The sequence below is a fragment of the Cucumis melo genome, chromosome 1 (genome assembly GCF_025177605.1).
Source record: "Cucumis melo cultivar AY chromosome 1, USDA_Cmelo_AY_1.0, whole genome shotgun sequence".
NCBI classification, from domain to species: domain Eukaryota; kingdom Viridiplantae; phylum Streptophyta; class Magnoliopsida; order Cucurbitales; family Cucurbitaceae; genus Cucumis; species Cucumis melo.
The window spans coordinates 13,377,140-13,392,493 of NC_066857.1; the positions used below are offsets into that span (position 1 = coordinate 13,377,140).

At 27.4% G+C, this 15,354-nt stretch overlaps 2 protein-coding genes across 3 annotated transcripts; both read left to right on the forward strand.

Annotated features, from left to right (window-relative positions):
* Nucleotides 1-3,668: 3,668 nt before the first annotated feature.
* LOC103490383 (uncharacterized) lies at nucleotides 3,669-4,538 on the forward strand. The gene has a single exon (XM_008449874.1). The coding sequence runs from the start codon at nucleotides 3,669-3,671 to the stop codon at nucleotides 4,536-4,538; it is 870 nt and encodes a 289-aa protein (XP_008448096.1).
* Nucleotides 4,539-10,855: 6,317 nt separating this feature from the next.
* On the forward strand, nucleotides 10,856-14,748 carry LOC103490143 (NEP1-interacting protein-like 2). 2 transcript variants are annotated; one of them, XM_008449518.2, is made up of 5 exons: nucleotides 10,856-11,133; nucleotides 11,282-11,418; nucleotides 11,852-11,899; nucleotides 11,979-12,143; nucleotides 14,179-14,748. In XM_008449518.2, the coding sequence occupies exons 1-5, from the start codon at nucleotides 11,022-11,024 to the stop codon at nucleotides 14,302-14,304; spliced, it is 588 nt and encodes a 195-aa protein (XP_008447740.1). In that variant the 5' UTR covers nucleotides 10,856-11,021; the 3' UTR covers nucleotides 14,305-14,748. The 2 variants fall into 2 exon arrangements, with proteins under 2 accessions (XP_008447740.1, XP_008447739.1); XM_008449517.2 differs by having other exon boundaries at nucleotides 10,864-11,133; nucleotides 11,846-11,899.
* The last annotated feature ends 606 nt before the right edge of the window (nucleotides 14,749-15,354 follow it).

Here is a 15,354-nt window from a genome sequence, read left to right on the forward strand (position 1 = left end):
GGATGTGGAGGAAATGGCTTTTAAGTTGGATGATGTCAACTTTTCTAAGTGTACTAAATGTTGTAATTTCATTGTCTAGAGCCTTATTTGTTGTACATCTCTCTTCTCTGATTTTTATATGAATTGTTTCTCTTTTCTTTTTGTTGAGGAGAGCTGGTTTTGGACTAATGACATACAGCTCTAGTTTCCTTTGTGGTTTGGCCAACACTAATACATTTTCTTTTAAAATAATAATAATAATAATATCATTTCGAATATTCATTAAAACCTAGTAACATCTATTTAGAGAAGAAAAATGAATTGTATTTCGAGAATTTTTTTCCATTCAATAAATGGGGTACGAAATTTGAACTTTTAAATTCTAATTAGATTCTAAGAGATGTATAGTAATGTGTAGTTAGAGCTTGAGTTAGCATAACTAAAATAGTGTGCAGCTAATTAATTTGAAAGATATATTGTTCCTTGGCCTATTCTTTGTTGAGATCATAAAAATTAGGTAGTCACATTTACTATTACACCCATCAAATGGTAAACAATATTACATGCACCATTAAAAGGACATGCAAATGTCTATTGTCACTCACAAGTCAATATCTCCTTTTTATTCGAGCTCTAATAACTTTTACTTTAATTAGGTCACCAACCTTTGAGGAGAAAAACCAAATCGATTTCCCTAGAAAACACTAGATTTTTTTTAGAAACTATAATAAATAAAAAATAGAAAAGTTTGAAAGTTAAGTTTTTATAATATATTGTTATTAATTGCATGCTATCTATATTTTGGAATGATTTAGAATGAAGTCATGTTTTTCTTTTTCTTTGAAGTGAATTTAAATGGTTGAAAACATTATAGAAAAGAACATTGTGATGATAAAATATGGAACTTTTTTCAATATTAAAAGATTAAGGTTAGTGGTTATATTTTTAGTTTTATGTTTTAAAAATTGTGCATATTTCCTCATAATTTTCGTAGTTTTCAGTTAGAAAAAGAAAGTTTGAATTCTCACCCAAATTTAAAAAACAAAAACATATTCTAAAAGTTGATTAATTTGTATCGTTTCAAATTTTGGCTTGATTTTTAAAACATTAAATAAAAAGTTAATAAACTGAAAAAAAAAAGATATATACGATTTGTAATTTTCAAAAGTCAAAAACAAAAACAAAATGTTAGATTGAAATTAAAAAAATTTTTTATATATATATATATATATATATATTAAATTATAAATTTAGTGATATATATATTAAATTATAAATTTAGTCCCTATATTTGGATGATGTTAGAATTTAGTCCCTATTGAAAAGAATGTGATTCTTTATATAATCAACAACCCTACAACACACTTTTAACAGTCACAGAACGTATGAGTTGAATGTGCACATAAAATATAGACTAAAATTAGTCATAAAAAAAGTTGGTCTCATAAAAGTGGTTATTGAAGCTCGAAATTGGTTATCGCAGTTGGTCATTGAAGTTGTCGTTGAAGATGGATTCAAGGTCAGTAATTGGTTGTTAGAGGTGCCTATACGTGAAGATGGTTGTCAAAGTTTTCATTTGAGTGATTGTTAGAGCTCAAAATTGGTTGTGGAGTTGATTGCTGGAGTTGTCATTGAAGTGATTGTAGGAGCCCAAAATTGGTCGTTGCCGGTTGTTGGAGTCGATCATCAAATTTATCATCAGAGTTCAAAGTTGGATGTGTGAACGTGGTTGTCGAAATTGGTTCTCAGAGTGTGGCAACGATACTTGCCGGCGGTGACTAATGAATGAAGTATTGAAAACATTAAAAGAAGGGAGAGTTAGGGTGAGTTGGTAAAATATACCAACTCAACTCCATCAACATTTAGAGTTGGTGGACCAAATACCCCCCTTAGACTCAAGATTATATATTAAACCTAGACTATGAAGCATGCGTTCTGTAGCGGAGACGTTGTGAGAAGGAAACCAAGTATAAGTACTACACGTTCTAAGAGTAAAAATGACTAACTATAAGAATGATGTGTCTTGAGGAAAGAGTGTGCGTTCTAGCAAGGCAACACGAGGAAGGAAAGTATTGCGAAGTAAAGCTAGGCGTCGTGCTGAGTTGCGATAACGTGAGAAGGGATGTATAGTAAGCATTTTAAGTTAGGCAAGAAAAAGCTGGACGAGGAAAAAAACAACCCCTAAGAGCCTTACTACAATAGACATTTTAGGAGGCTTGAGCTTTTGATTTTCAATGAATTGGAGCCTTCTATATAGATTTTCAATGAATTGAAGCCTTCTATATAGATTTGCAATGACTAGGGTTTCTACGAAAACTTCTTGGTGTTTTTTACTGATGGGTATAGACGAAAATAATGAAGATTTTATCTGATTACAATGGAATTTTTTGATGAATTTACTAATCCTAAAAAAATCTAGAACTTTCCATAAGTTAGTTTCGACCACATCCCAGATGCAACCTGGATGACATTTCTAACCTCTCAACAGCTAGTATATATGCATTATGTCATCTGAAGACTTGTAACCGCATCTCTGGTGATTTTTCTTCCTTCAAATGACATAAAAACAAAATAACACCTCAATTAAAATGCATGTGATTCGTACATGTTCAACACAAAAAATTAAACACATTCCTAAACACAAGAACACCTTTTGGTTAGAATCCATTGTGAAGTATGTGAGTGTTTGCAAGGATCCAAGAAACCTTTATTTTTAGTATTTTTGGTGTTCATCCTACGAAAAAATTTGAAATGACAAAAAGAAAACATTTTTCAATCCTAAAAAGTAAATAAAAAATTTGCCAAACACACATATTAATTAAGTTGTTTTTCTTTCTTTCTTTCTTTCTTTCTTTCTTTCTTCTTTTTTTTTTTTTTTTTTTTTTCCGTTCCTTTGAACACTCATTATTAGTGCTATTGCTTCAAGCAAGCGTTGTCATAGTACTACAATTATTTATTCTCTCTTTTATCACTCTATACGTTGGGTCCCTATCCTACATTTAAAAATATAAACATCAACTTCATATTTTGTGTTTTATATAAATTATCACAAATTAAAAAAATCGTTTAAGAAAATTAAAAACATGTTTATTGTTTGATTAAAATCGTAAGGGGTTAGTGAAAAGTATGACATTACATTTCTCCTCTTAACTGACTAGATATTTTCATAAATATTTTACTATATTGCATAAAAAAGTCAATAAAACATAAGCAATCATGTAGCCAATACAAATATGATGTAAATAATAATCATTTAAACTTATTTAAAAGGGGATTTTTTAAAAAATATAACAAACCGACAAAATATTTGCACTGTATAGAATAATTTCGAAAATGGAAAAAGCTCATAGGCCCACAATAGGAAATACCAAAAATGCTCAAGTCAACGCGTGATTAATCGGTCATACTCGTGCGTATAATTCTTCTTCTAAATGGTCATGAACCAATATCGTTTACATATTGGTACACGATCACATACCAAAAGTTAAACGATCGTGTACATAATCTAAACAATCTTGGTGACCACCAAAATTGGCCAAAAAAAGTACCCTTGAATATTCCATCTATGATCATTGATGGAATCTCGTTTCATTTAGAAAGAGAGTGTTCAGAGATGAAAGTATGTTGTACAGAAACAAATTGCTGATGAAGTAAATGTGTCAGATAAGCCTCACTCATGTTTGATTATAATGGATTTGATTGTTAAGGTAGGCTTGTCTAAGACAATTGCCAATGTGGGACCTTTTTATCCACAACTAATCAAGGAGTTCATTGTGAATTTGCCTTCAAAGTTCAATGATCCAAGCAGTCTTGACTATCAGACTGTTCATATTCGAGGCTCTATGTTTAAGATTTCTCATGGTTTTTTGGGAAACACTATGGTGTCTGGCTCTCAGTCTTTGCATCCATCTAATGATGAATTGGCTCCTGTCTCATCTGGAGGTATATTGTCAATTTGGCAGGTGAATGAGATTCCAGCTTTATCTCTTAGTGTTAAATATGTCATACTCTATATGATTGACATTACAAAATGGCTTCCTTCCTTGCATGCATCTACTGTTTCTGTGCCTCTAGGAACATTATTTATGTATCAAATTTCTAATGATGAATCTGTTGATATTGGTCTTTTTATATATAATCAGTTGTTGAGGCATGTTGGGAGGCTTGGTGTGAAGATTCCAATTCCTCTACCTCGGTTTTTCTCAAGCTTATTGATTCATCTGAACTCTGATAACATGACTGCTAATGATGCCTCTGGTCCTAATTCGAAGACCTTGTCTTTAAGTTATAGGCTATTTCAAGGTAGTCATGTTCCTAATTTAGAACATGACATGCGACCCTCCGGAAACCCTCTTGCGTTCGATATCGATACTGATGATATTGATGGTTCTGCTGAAGGATTTCCTCGTGATTTAGCCTCAAGATTTATCAACAGTCTCACGGTTGAATCTCGAGCTCTCTCTACATTTGTCAATTTGTTACCTGATAGAAGATTGGAGGTGAATTCTCTTGTTCGTCATCTCAAAACGCTTATTCCTTCTTCGAGTGTAGCTGATTAGTCTCAAGAGTAGACATTTCTTTTATGTACAAAAGGGGTGAAGAGTTTTATTCATAAGTTTTTTTTATGGGGCCATTTGAAGGAGAAGTTGAAAATTTTTGTTTTTGTTTTTGTTTTTTGTGGAGTTTATATGATAATTATTGTTGTTGTTTTTGTTACACTAAATGAATGTTGATCTTCTAAAGACTCTGCTTAATCATGTTATGATGTGTTTTATGATCTATTATGTCTTGGTGTGTTAATATTTGACTGATATGAGGTTGTCTTCTGATATCTGAGTTATGAGAAGCATCTGTGAAGCATTAACTTGAATATAAAAAGAATTCTCCTCTTTTTGACAAAAAGGGGAAGTTTGTTGGTATTTTTGTCAAAAAGAATTATTGAGATTCTTTTATTATTTATTGTTTTTTAATTTCAAAAAGATAAAAGATCTTCCATATTTTTAGAAATCTTTTATTAATATTCTTTTGAGATTTTGTGAAGAAGATTATATATATTTTCAGAGCTGGGGTTCGTTTCTTTTTAACGAAACTGGTTGATTCTCATCAGTTGAGAAAAGCTGTTGAATGATGTGCAGAAGAAGGTAGTGTGATCATTTAACTATGGTTTCGATATGTTGATCACTAATAAAGCTGATGATAAGTATATGAATGAAGATTTGATTATTGAGAATTGACACTAAACTTAGTGGGAGTTTGAGTTTATCTTTGAGAAGATTCACCTGTGTATTTAGGGGGAGCCTGAATCCTTTAAGTTATATTGTACTTAAAGATTATCATTTACTTAATAAGAAAGTTTCTTATTGTATTGGTTCATGTTGACATCTTTGAATCTTAATAATATTACTTATTCAGGCTAAGAAAGCTCCCCAGACGTAGGTGACATCTACGAGCTGGGTTACCAAAGCTTCTTGTGTTATCTATTTTTGCTGATCATCTTGCTATTCTGTCAGTTATTTACTTTAGAATTAGCTAGAGAATATTTTGATTATCTTACAATTGATAATAATTGTAGAACGATGATGATGATTTCAAAAAATTATAAAAGAAAATTGTAGAAGAAGAAAAGAAGTAAGAAGATGGAAAGGAAAAAGAAAGAAATTTGTGTCACACGAAATTCAAAAGCGACAAGGGCAAACCTTGAATATTAAAGAAAAAAGGCCGATTTCATGGGCTTTTCAATTTTGTTACTCGAACGGTAAATATTTTGAAATTTTGTTATATTTATGAAAATTAACCTTTAAAAACCTAAGTATTTATCATTGCGCTAATTGACATTTAAGTAAAACTGAGAACTCATTATTTTTGTTATGTTTTAAACATTGAAATTTATCTTTTATGTGTGGGATTCTTTTTTTGAAAATTATTTTAAATGGCAAAATTGTTACGAGTATTTTAAAATATAGCAAAATTTTATAGTCAATGATAAACGACATCTATCAGTGTCTATTACAACAATCACTAATAAACTGCCATAATCTATTAGTGATGGATGTTAAATATGCACTGATAAATGCATATTAGTGCCTATCAACGTTTATTCTTGATTTTTTGTTGTATTTGTAAATATTTCTTTTTCATTTTATTGAAAACAATTTTTTCCTAAAAAAATCGATAACAAAAATTTTGGTTTAATTCAAAACTTTATAAATTGATTTACTCTTTGTTTATTTTGTTCAAATAGACATCCAAAAGCACATCAATATAACCACATATATTAATTCAGGAAAACTTTACAATTAGATTTCAAGTATAGAAAATCATGCTTTGGTTTAGTCAGCCAAAACTTCCATAAATAACTATATACACATTGAATATATATTTATGGAACTTTACAATTAGAGATTTCTAAGTAAAGAAAATTATTAAACTCTTTAGCATCTTTGTCATTAGATAAAAGAAAAATGTTTCAATGCTTATGTTCTCTTTTGGTTGATCAACCCTTTTTTTTCATTTTTTTTATTTCTTTATTTCTTGTTTCTTTGGAAATAAAATATCAACTTCTTGCAACAATTAGCAATTTATTCACGTTATTATAAAAGGCTCTTATACAAGTTTGTAATCCTCCTAATTATTCCTTTTATTCTTTCCTAATTCAACAACATAACTCCCTTGGAGGAGTTGAAATTGATCTTTTCAGGATTGAAATAATTTGAGTTATAAAAGTTTCGGTTCCCTGGCTAATCATTATTCTACTTATTATTATTATTAGGTTAGATCATATTTAATACGTGTAATTTAAACACTATTAAATTAGTATTCCAAACCCTATATTAGCATTCAATGAAATCTTTTTAGACCAACGTGATACGAGGGCACTAAGAAGAGATTAACCTAATTGAAATGTTTTAGTGCATTTACTAACATCTTGTTCTCTAGTATGCCTTCAGAAAAATACATTTCAAACCTTATATACATATATGGTTGAAAATATCTTATATCTATTAATTAAAATTATAAGTCAATCCAAAAACACAAAACAGTAGTATATGTAATCCAAAAAAAGAAAAAACAAACAAACATGAAGTTTAATTTAACCCTTGAATATTGATAGACATCTTGTATAAATTTAAACTACGGCCTAACTAATTCTATATGTGTGTGTAAGAATTAGGAAGATATCAGTATTGATATTTCAATTTTACAAATATATCGACGTGGACAAATATTTTATAAGTCACAAAATCTATAAGGAATTATAGATCAATAATTAAGTTATTTTTACTCACAATAATTATAGATCAATATTGTTATTATACGCATTTGTATTCATATATTTAACTAAATAGATAGAAAAAATTTATCTTCCAAAAACATTTCTAAAAAAATTATTAGAGATATTATCAATATAATATCAATGTCAAACCCATCTTTGATTTATGTATATTCAACAAGTTGATAGATACTTAATTTCACCTTTGGTCATTTAACTTCTAGTAAATATCAATGAAAAGATGTATGGAGGACAAAAAAAGAATGAAAATTGAGATCTCCAAAAGATCCTTACAGCTTATATACTCTTTCCATATGTATATATATAAAGAAAATAAATGGCATGTTTAAAACCAGTAGGGTATAGCATTGGCAAGTTGAAGTTTTTTTTTTTTTTTTTTTGGTTGTCAATAAATGCACAAATTTAAAAACCCTATAGTTAGCCCACAGCTCAGAACCAAAAACCACTGTTGTTTCTTCATTCATCTGCACACAGTTTAATTTTCCAATTAGCTCTCACTTTGAAAACACCCTTTTTGTTTTCTTCCTCAAAATTTAATATCTTTTATGTTATTCTTTATTTAAAAAAAAAAGAAAAAAGAAAAAAGAAAATTCTTCCTCTTTAAGAAAAATCCAGAACTTGGGAGAAATGGTTTTTTCATTTTTGCTTTCCTTTTAAGAAAAACGATTGACTCAAAATGTTCTTATCTGCTTTTTCTGGGGACTTCCATTAATGATTTGTACAACCCCTTCAACCATTCAGAAAAAACTTCAATTTAATACTCTCTCTTCCAATTCGCCTAACCCTAAACCTTTCACATTCTCTTCATATATTAGTTTTCCCTTTCTTTTTTTTTTCTCTCTCTCTCTATAAAAAAAATGTCAACATCCATCGGTAAAATTTATCTTCACTCTATAAGTGAATTTAAATTTATCTGCAAATATTTTTAGTCTAGATGTTATTTGCAACACTGTCCATAATTCTCTTAAATGTTTCCAATTTTTAGGTTTTATTATTGTGATTTTGGGTTAGTAAAAAATGTGAAATCTTCAAGTATGTGTATGGTGGTAAATTAAATGTAAGAACAGGATATATTTGAATTTGAACATTGAAAAAAATATGTTTGATAAGATGTATATAAACCACCTAGATAGTTGAACTTAGCTATTAGGTTGAATCTAAAGCAAGCTTAGCTATTGACACAACCCTCTAATTGTGTTATTTTATTCTATTTTTCATATAAATTATAGTTTTTTTTTTTTTTTTTTTTTGCAGAGGTGAAAACTATAGTATATTGTATTAAAAATATTTTAGTTTAACAAAAATGGAAATGAGTTTAGAACATGAAATTTTGTATTTAACAAAGCTGTTATCTTTTTAATATTATATTATTCATTATTTTAAAATTTCTAGTAGTTATATCACAGTTAAACAAACTTGTCAAACAAATATTCAATCTCCAAATTCATTTGATTTTGTGAATGTGAAAACATTAAAATATAACTTTAATTATGTTTATTGAGATTTGTGTTTGATAAACTAACATTAACTTTAATTTACAGAGTGATTGAAAACATTGTAGCAATTAAGTCAACTAGTTAAAAATATAATTCAATTAGCACGTTAATGGTACAAAATCACATTATATATGTTAATGTCACTACAAATTGCTCTAGGTTCTCAGAATTGAGCCTCTAAATATGACTATATATGTGTATATATTTTAGCCAATTAATTTATACTTCATTGGTATTCATTCAAGCATGATTGTTGGAATCAATTTCAATTAATACTGTTTGAAATTTATATAATGGGGTAATTTTGTGAAATTCCCCCAAATACATGAACAAGATAGCAAATTTTGTTTGTGAAGAATGGCAATTGCGGCATGATCAATTAGCCGATTCAAGCATAATTTAGTAGCATAAATTATGATAATTTCAATAAAAAAAAATATCTACAAAAAAATTGTTGAAAGAAATGACACTGAGAAAAAATATAGCTAAAATAACAACCTCAACTATAGAAGGTATTATTTTCTTACAAAAAAAAAAAAAAAAAAAAAGAAAAGACATTAGAAGATATGATATAGTAACATTACCCTGAGTCAATGAAGTAGTATATGGTATAATTTTTTTGTTTCTTACTTTTAATTAAATTAAAGTCAACAAAATGTAACAATGTCCTCGCTTTTGTCTTTTATGATAATTAATTGATATGATAGCCAATTGTCATGTCATAATTGTAGTAGTATTTAACTTGTCATATTCAATATGATCGGAGATGAATATGAATTTTGTTTTACTCTAAATTTTACAAAAAAAAAAAAAAATTAACGTAGATGAACAATAATATTTATCGCAAATATAAAGTCTAAAATTAGATAATTAAAAAGTCTAAAATTAGATAATTAAAAGTAGGAAGTACCCTAAATTATATATGAGGATAAAAAATGTAATTTTAACAAAAAGTTCAATTTAGTGGCTCAACATACAAGCTCCTTTTGTTAAGTGATTTTGAAAATTTTGAATTTTGTTTTGAGTGATTTTATTTGAATGACTGATTGGAAAAAGAAAAGATGGGTGCACCAAATACCAAATTGCTATTTTTGGAAAAAGAAGATGGTTGGTTATTTTTCAAAAAGACTACTTTATAGTTAGTTTTATTTGCTTAGTTAGCTCTATATAATTTGACCAACCACAAACCCTCAAAATTAAAGGCAAAGGAGAAATATGGACCATCCCATATATAATTATTGACATTCATAGTAAAAAATATGACAAAAAGGAAAAAAAAAAAAAAAAAAAAAGAACAAAAACCCCAAAAATATTATCCCACTTTTCCCGCCTGCCCCCAATTGGTACTACACTAAAGCTTATTTGACTACTTTCAAATAATTTTCTAACCCTTTATATAACAAAAGAAAGATTACATTTTTAAATTTAAATTAATTTAACCGTTTTAAATTATTTTTGAAATTTGATGTACAATTCAAATGATTACATGTAAAAAATAAGAAACCATGATCACAAAATTATGTAAAATTTTGTTTACTAATCGTTTTGTTTTTTACTTTTAAAAATAACATCACTTCTATTTATTAATTTTATTATTTTGTTATTTATAATTTTTTGAGAATTTGTTTTTTTAAATGTATAGTAGGATTACATAGAATAGGACATTTGAATCCGAAACCTGTTGTCCTTGAGAACATATAAGTATCAATTGAGTTGAACTTAATTGACTAAGAATTCAAGTTTTAATTGGTCAAATACAAAAACTACAATTTTGTGAGATACAACAAATACTAATTTCAATATCCAAAAACCAAAAATCAAATGAGTTAGTATTTTACAAAAACTAAAAATCAAATGAATGAAATGGTTACATAACTTAATTAACTTAATTAAACTTGACATTAAAAATCAACATCCCCCAATTGAAAAAAGAGCATCTCTCTCTCTCTCTCTCTCTCTCTCTCTCTCTCTCTCTCTCTCTCTCTCTCTCTCTCTCTCTCTCTCTCTCTCTCTCTCTCTCTCTCTCTCTTCCAACATGTGTACATTTTATCCTCTAAAAACAGAAAGCTTTCATCCCATTTATTATCCAAAATGTAAGCATATGCATTGTATATAATATCCACAAACTTGGCCCTACCACCTTCTTCTTTCTTCGATAATACCCTTTAAATATCCAACTCAATAAACTTCAATGCAATTCTTCAAACTCTTTGACATCGATCTCTGCGTGATTTCTTGTTAATTCTGAGTTTACCATGTTGGTTGTTGAGTTTAAGGAGCAGCTTTTTTTTGATAAAGCTCTTCGGTTCCTCGCCGAAGCTTTGAAGACTATCGCCTTGGCTTTGCTCCTATCTCTTCTCGCTCTGGGTATGCTGTCTCTCATCTCAATAAGTTATTTGATACACTATATATAACATCATGGATTGGGGTTTAATTAATCAATATGGTTGCAAAAATAGTTAAAGAATCAGTATAATTGTTTTTGTTTTTCGGCCTTGAATGAATTTGTACACAGTTGGTGCGTGTGTGGGGACTGTGATCGGAGCTTTCAAAGGCCATGGCGCGGCGATAGGCGCTATTGCCGGTGCGGCCGTAGCCCTTCAGATAGTGAGCTGCACTGCATCTGGGCAAAGATATTATTGTTTATCAAGGGTAGGCTTTTCATTATATCAAAGGTTAGAAGGAAATGTCATTTGAAAGAATGATACAGATTTAAAAAACTTCAAGTTATAGGTTTATTTCTTTAATTGTGTGTTTAACACATAACTAAAACTCTAAAAATGTCTAACAACCTTTCTACAAAATATTCAATTTTATATTTAAATATATTATATTTTGGATTCAATTTTTTCAAAAAGGAAGTAATATATTTTTAATTATATTGAAATGAAAAAACAAATATTTTAAAGACTAAATTTATTTGCTATTTACAGCTATGTTTGCTAATATATATATATATATATATTTTAATATATATATATATATATATATATATATATATATATATCAAACGATTAACTTTTAATATCAATGTTTAATTTTATTTTTGTTTGCGTCTTTCTAAGACTGCATTTGATAGTGGCAGGAAGCAATAATGGAGAGCCTGATGGATGGGAAGGGGTTGATGAACTGGGTAAGTGAAAAAGCTTGAATGCTACCTTTAATGGCGGATTATTTAAGATTCAATATTTTTCTAAAAGACAATATTTTAGGCAAGCAACTTCTCCGAGTATATGCATCGAGAGATATCAGAGTTTGTCGATGTGGCTGGAGAAAGTTGTGCTGAAGGGTTGTCAATGGAGAGTGTTCAAATGTTGCCTGTTTGTGAATATGATCACAGCACCATCAACTCCATTTCTTGTTCCATTTGCTTAGAGGTAATATTTCTATATATAGATACATATATATATATATATTTAGTTATAAACTCTGCAAAAGTTAATCCAAATTAGTATTAAATTATTCTTATTTTTAATTTTGATTTTGTTTTTCTATAGGTTATATCACAAGTTTCATGTATAACAGTATAAGGCCTCATCCAAACGACTATTCCAATATAATTGATAACGATTTTGTTTTTGGTCTTTTCTAAATATTTTAAAGATTTTTATTAAAAAAAATACATATAAACTTTTGAAAACTGATTTTTTCTGGTAAAAAAAAACTTGACTTAAAAATTAAACATTTCTTTAAAATATTGTTGGAAACGATGCACAATTTTTGAAAAAAAAAAGAACTAAAATGGAATTCCATCCATTTACCAAATAAGTCTTTAAGATTTTCTTTTGGATCTTTTATAATCCACGTTTTCAAATTAATCCTTGCCTATATACACACATATATATATTTTTCAAAAAATTCAATCCATTTTGGGAAAAAATTGTTTTTCCTTTTTTATTATTATGAATATTGCCTAGAATTCATTAGAAAATATAAAAGATTTTTGTAAATAAGCGGGGAGAAAAAAATTTAAAAAATAAAAAAAATTAAATATCAAATAGATTTGAAATACTTTTTGTTATATTTATCAAACCCAACGTTTTTAAATAAAAAAAATCAACTAATTATAAATTTTCTAACATTATACTTAATAGAGCCTTTCAACTCCTTTCTAAGAGAAATTCTTATAAATAATAAAACTAGTAAAAATATTTACAAAATATTAAAAAATATTATATTCTATAATAAATATTGATAAGCTTGCTATATTTAAAAATACTCTTTTCAACTTTAATTTAGATACTAATCCTTTAATTTATGAAAAAAAATTAAATTTAAAAACTTATTAGATATAATTATATATTTAAACATATTTATTCTTAAAATTTGGATAGATATTGATTACAATATTTAAAGTTATTATATAGTTTTTGAAGCTTATTAAATACAAAAAAAAAAAAAAAGTAAGTTAACTCTTTAAATAATGGGTTATTAAAAGTTTCAAAATAAATATTGAGTTAGAAAGAAAAACGCCTACCAAATGGGAAATAGGAGCTTATGCTTGCGTGATATATGGGTAAAATTATGATTTATTAGTATTCTTCACCTACATAAACATAAACCGTATAGAAATTTGGGATATTATTATCATCTCAATTTTTAAATTTTTTTGTTGTTAACTGTGTTTTTTTCTTTTTTTCTTTTTTTTTTGGGTTAAATCTTAAGAAAATTCCCTAAACTTCTATTATTTGTTAAAAAACTATCCCTAACTTTCAAAAGTATTAATATTATTCGTAAATTTTCATAAACAGTTTTGTTCGACTTTTGACAAAAAGAAAAAAAAAAAAAAAAAAAGAATCACCCGTGCTATTTTAAATTATCGTTATTTCATTTTAAATTAAAAAAAGGTTTCTCTTAAAAATAGTTTAAAAAATTTATGAAATTTAGAGGTAATAATATAGAAAGAGTGAGGTGCAGAGCATCGTAATTGCTGTTGATTAATGGAAAATACTTCAAAGTAATTGTTTTTTTTTTTCCTAAACTTTAGAATCTAATACAAATGGTTTAGTTAAGAAAGAATCTAATACAAATGGTTAAAGAAAAAAAGAAAATTTTGAAAATAGTAACATAAATAAAAATTAAAGTCGAGAGTCAAAACCAACGATTTTCTAAAAAGTAAAGTTTAAAATAGAATTAATTAAAATCTTTATTTTTCTTCATTTATATTTTTATTTTATCTTTTTACTTTTTTGGAATAAGGAATGTTCTCTAATGTAATAAAATAAGTAAAATTATTTATATAATAATAAAACTTTATTGGTAAATGATTGTAACTTTTTTATATATATAAATATTTTCAAAAGTTTAATTATATTCAAAACAAGGAACCTAATTAAAAAAATGTGACTTAATTAATGCCTTTCAAAGCCAATGACTTCTTTCATAACTAATATTTTTTGGTCACTTTTTCAGGAATTTGAAGATGGAGAAATTGGTAGGATACTTCCAAATTGTGATCATTTCTTTCATGTGGGTTGCATAGACCAATGGCTACACTTGCATGGATCTTGCCCAATTTGTAGGAAATTTTGTATTTAAACCATACCTCATTATTTTGTAAAATGAATTTTGTTTTTTTTTTCTCTCCTTATTATATATATATATATGGGTAATTATAATGGATAGCAATTTTTAGAATAATTATTAAGTATGTAGCAATATTTTAAAAAATTTGCAAATATAGCAAAATCTATCAATGATAGGCTTCTATCGTTGATAGATTCTTATGGTTTATCAGTGATAGACCAACATTTGCTACATGTTCTATCAGTGATAGACTCCTATCATTGATAGATTTTGACAGTTTTTGCTATATTTGCAATTTTTTTAAAATGTTGTTATGTACTTAATTATTTAGAATATAATTGCTACATTTGCAACTATCCCTATATATATATATATATATATATACACATATTTATTTCAATAAAAACAAAGAGAAGATATATAAACATAATGCCATTCATCATCATATTCTTCAAACTTTAAAGGGGATTTGTTGCGTTATAGGATAAATTTGATCGAAATATTTACGAAAATAGCTACAAAATAGTATAAATAAGAAATGGATTTCAAATTTGGTAAACATGTTTTGAATTTGGGACAATCATGATCAAATAGCGGCTTAATCATCTTCATGATTTTCTTATAATTCATATCTCTAATTATCTTTATAATTTTGAAAAATTAATCCATTAGATGTGGTGTAGCATCTTCACAATTTTGAAACTAGATCCATCACTTTCCATCATTTAGTGATTTTCAATCCCATATGAATCTACAAAATCATATATTTGGATAGAAACAAGAGAATCAAACGTATGTTGAGATTGAAGGACAAAAACAAGTATGGTTCCTAGTAATTCCTTTGTTTTCGTGTTTTATAATTTGATAATTCTTTTTTCTCCGTTTTATGTTTTTTGAAGTAAGTTTATCTTCTTCTCTTATTTTTTATTTTGAATTGAAACGTAGAAAGATATACAAAAAATGACATAAATTGAGATTGATAGGATAGTATACAATGATATATAGTTGTCTATTACAGATAGATAATGAATGAAGTGATTTATCGATGACAGATATTTGCAC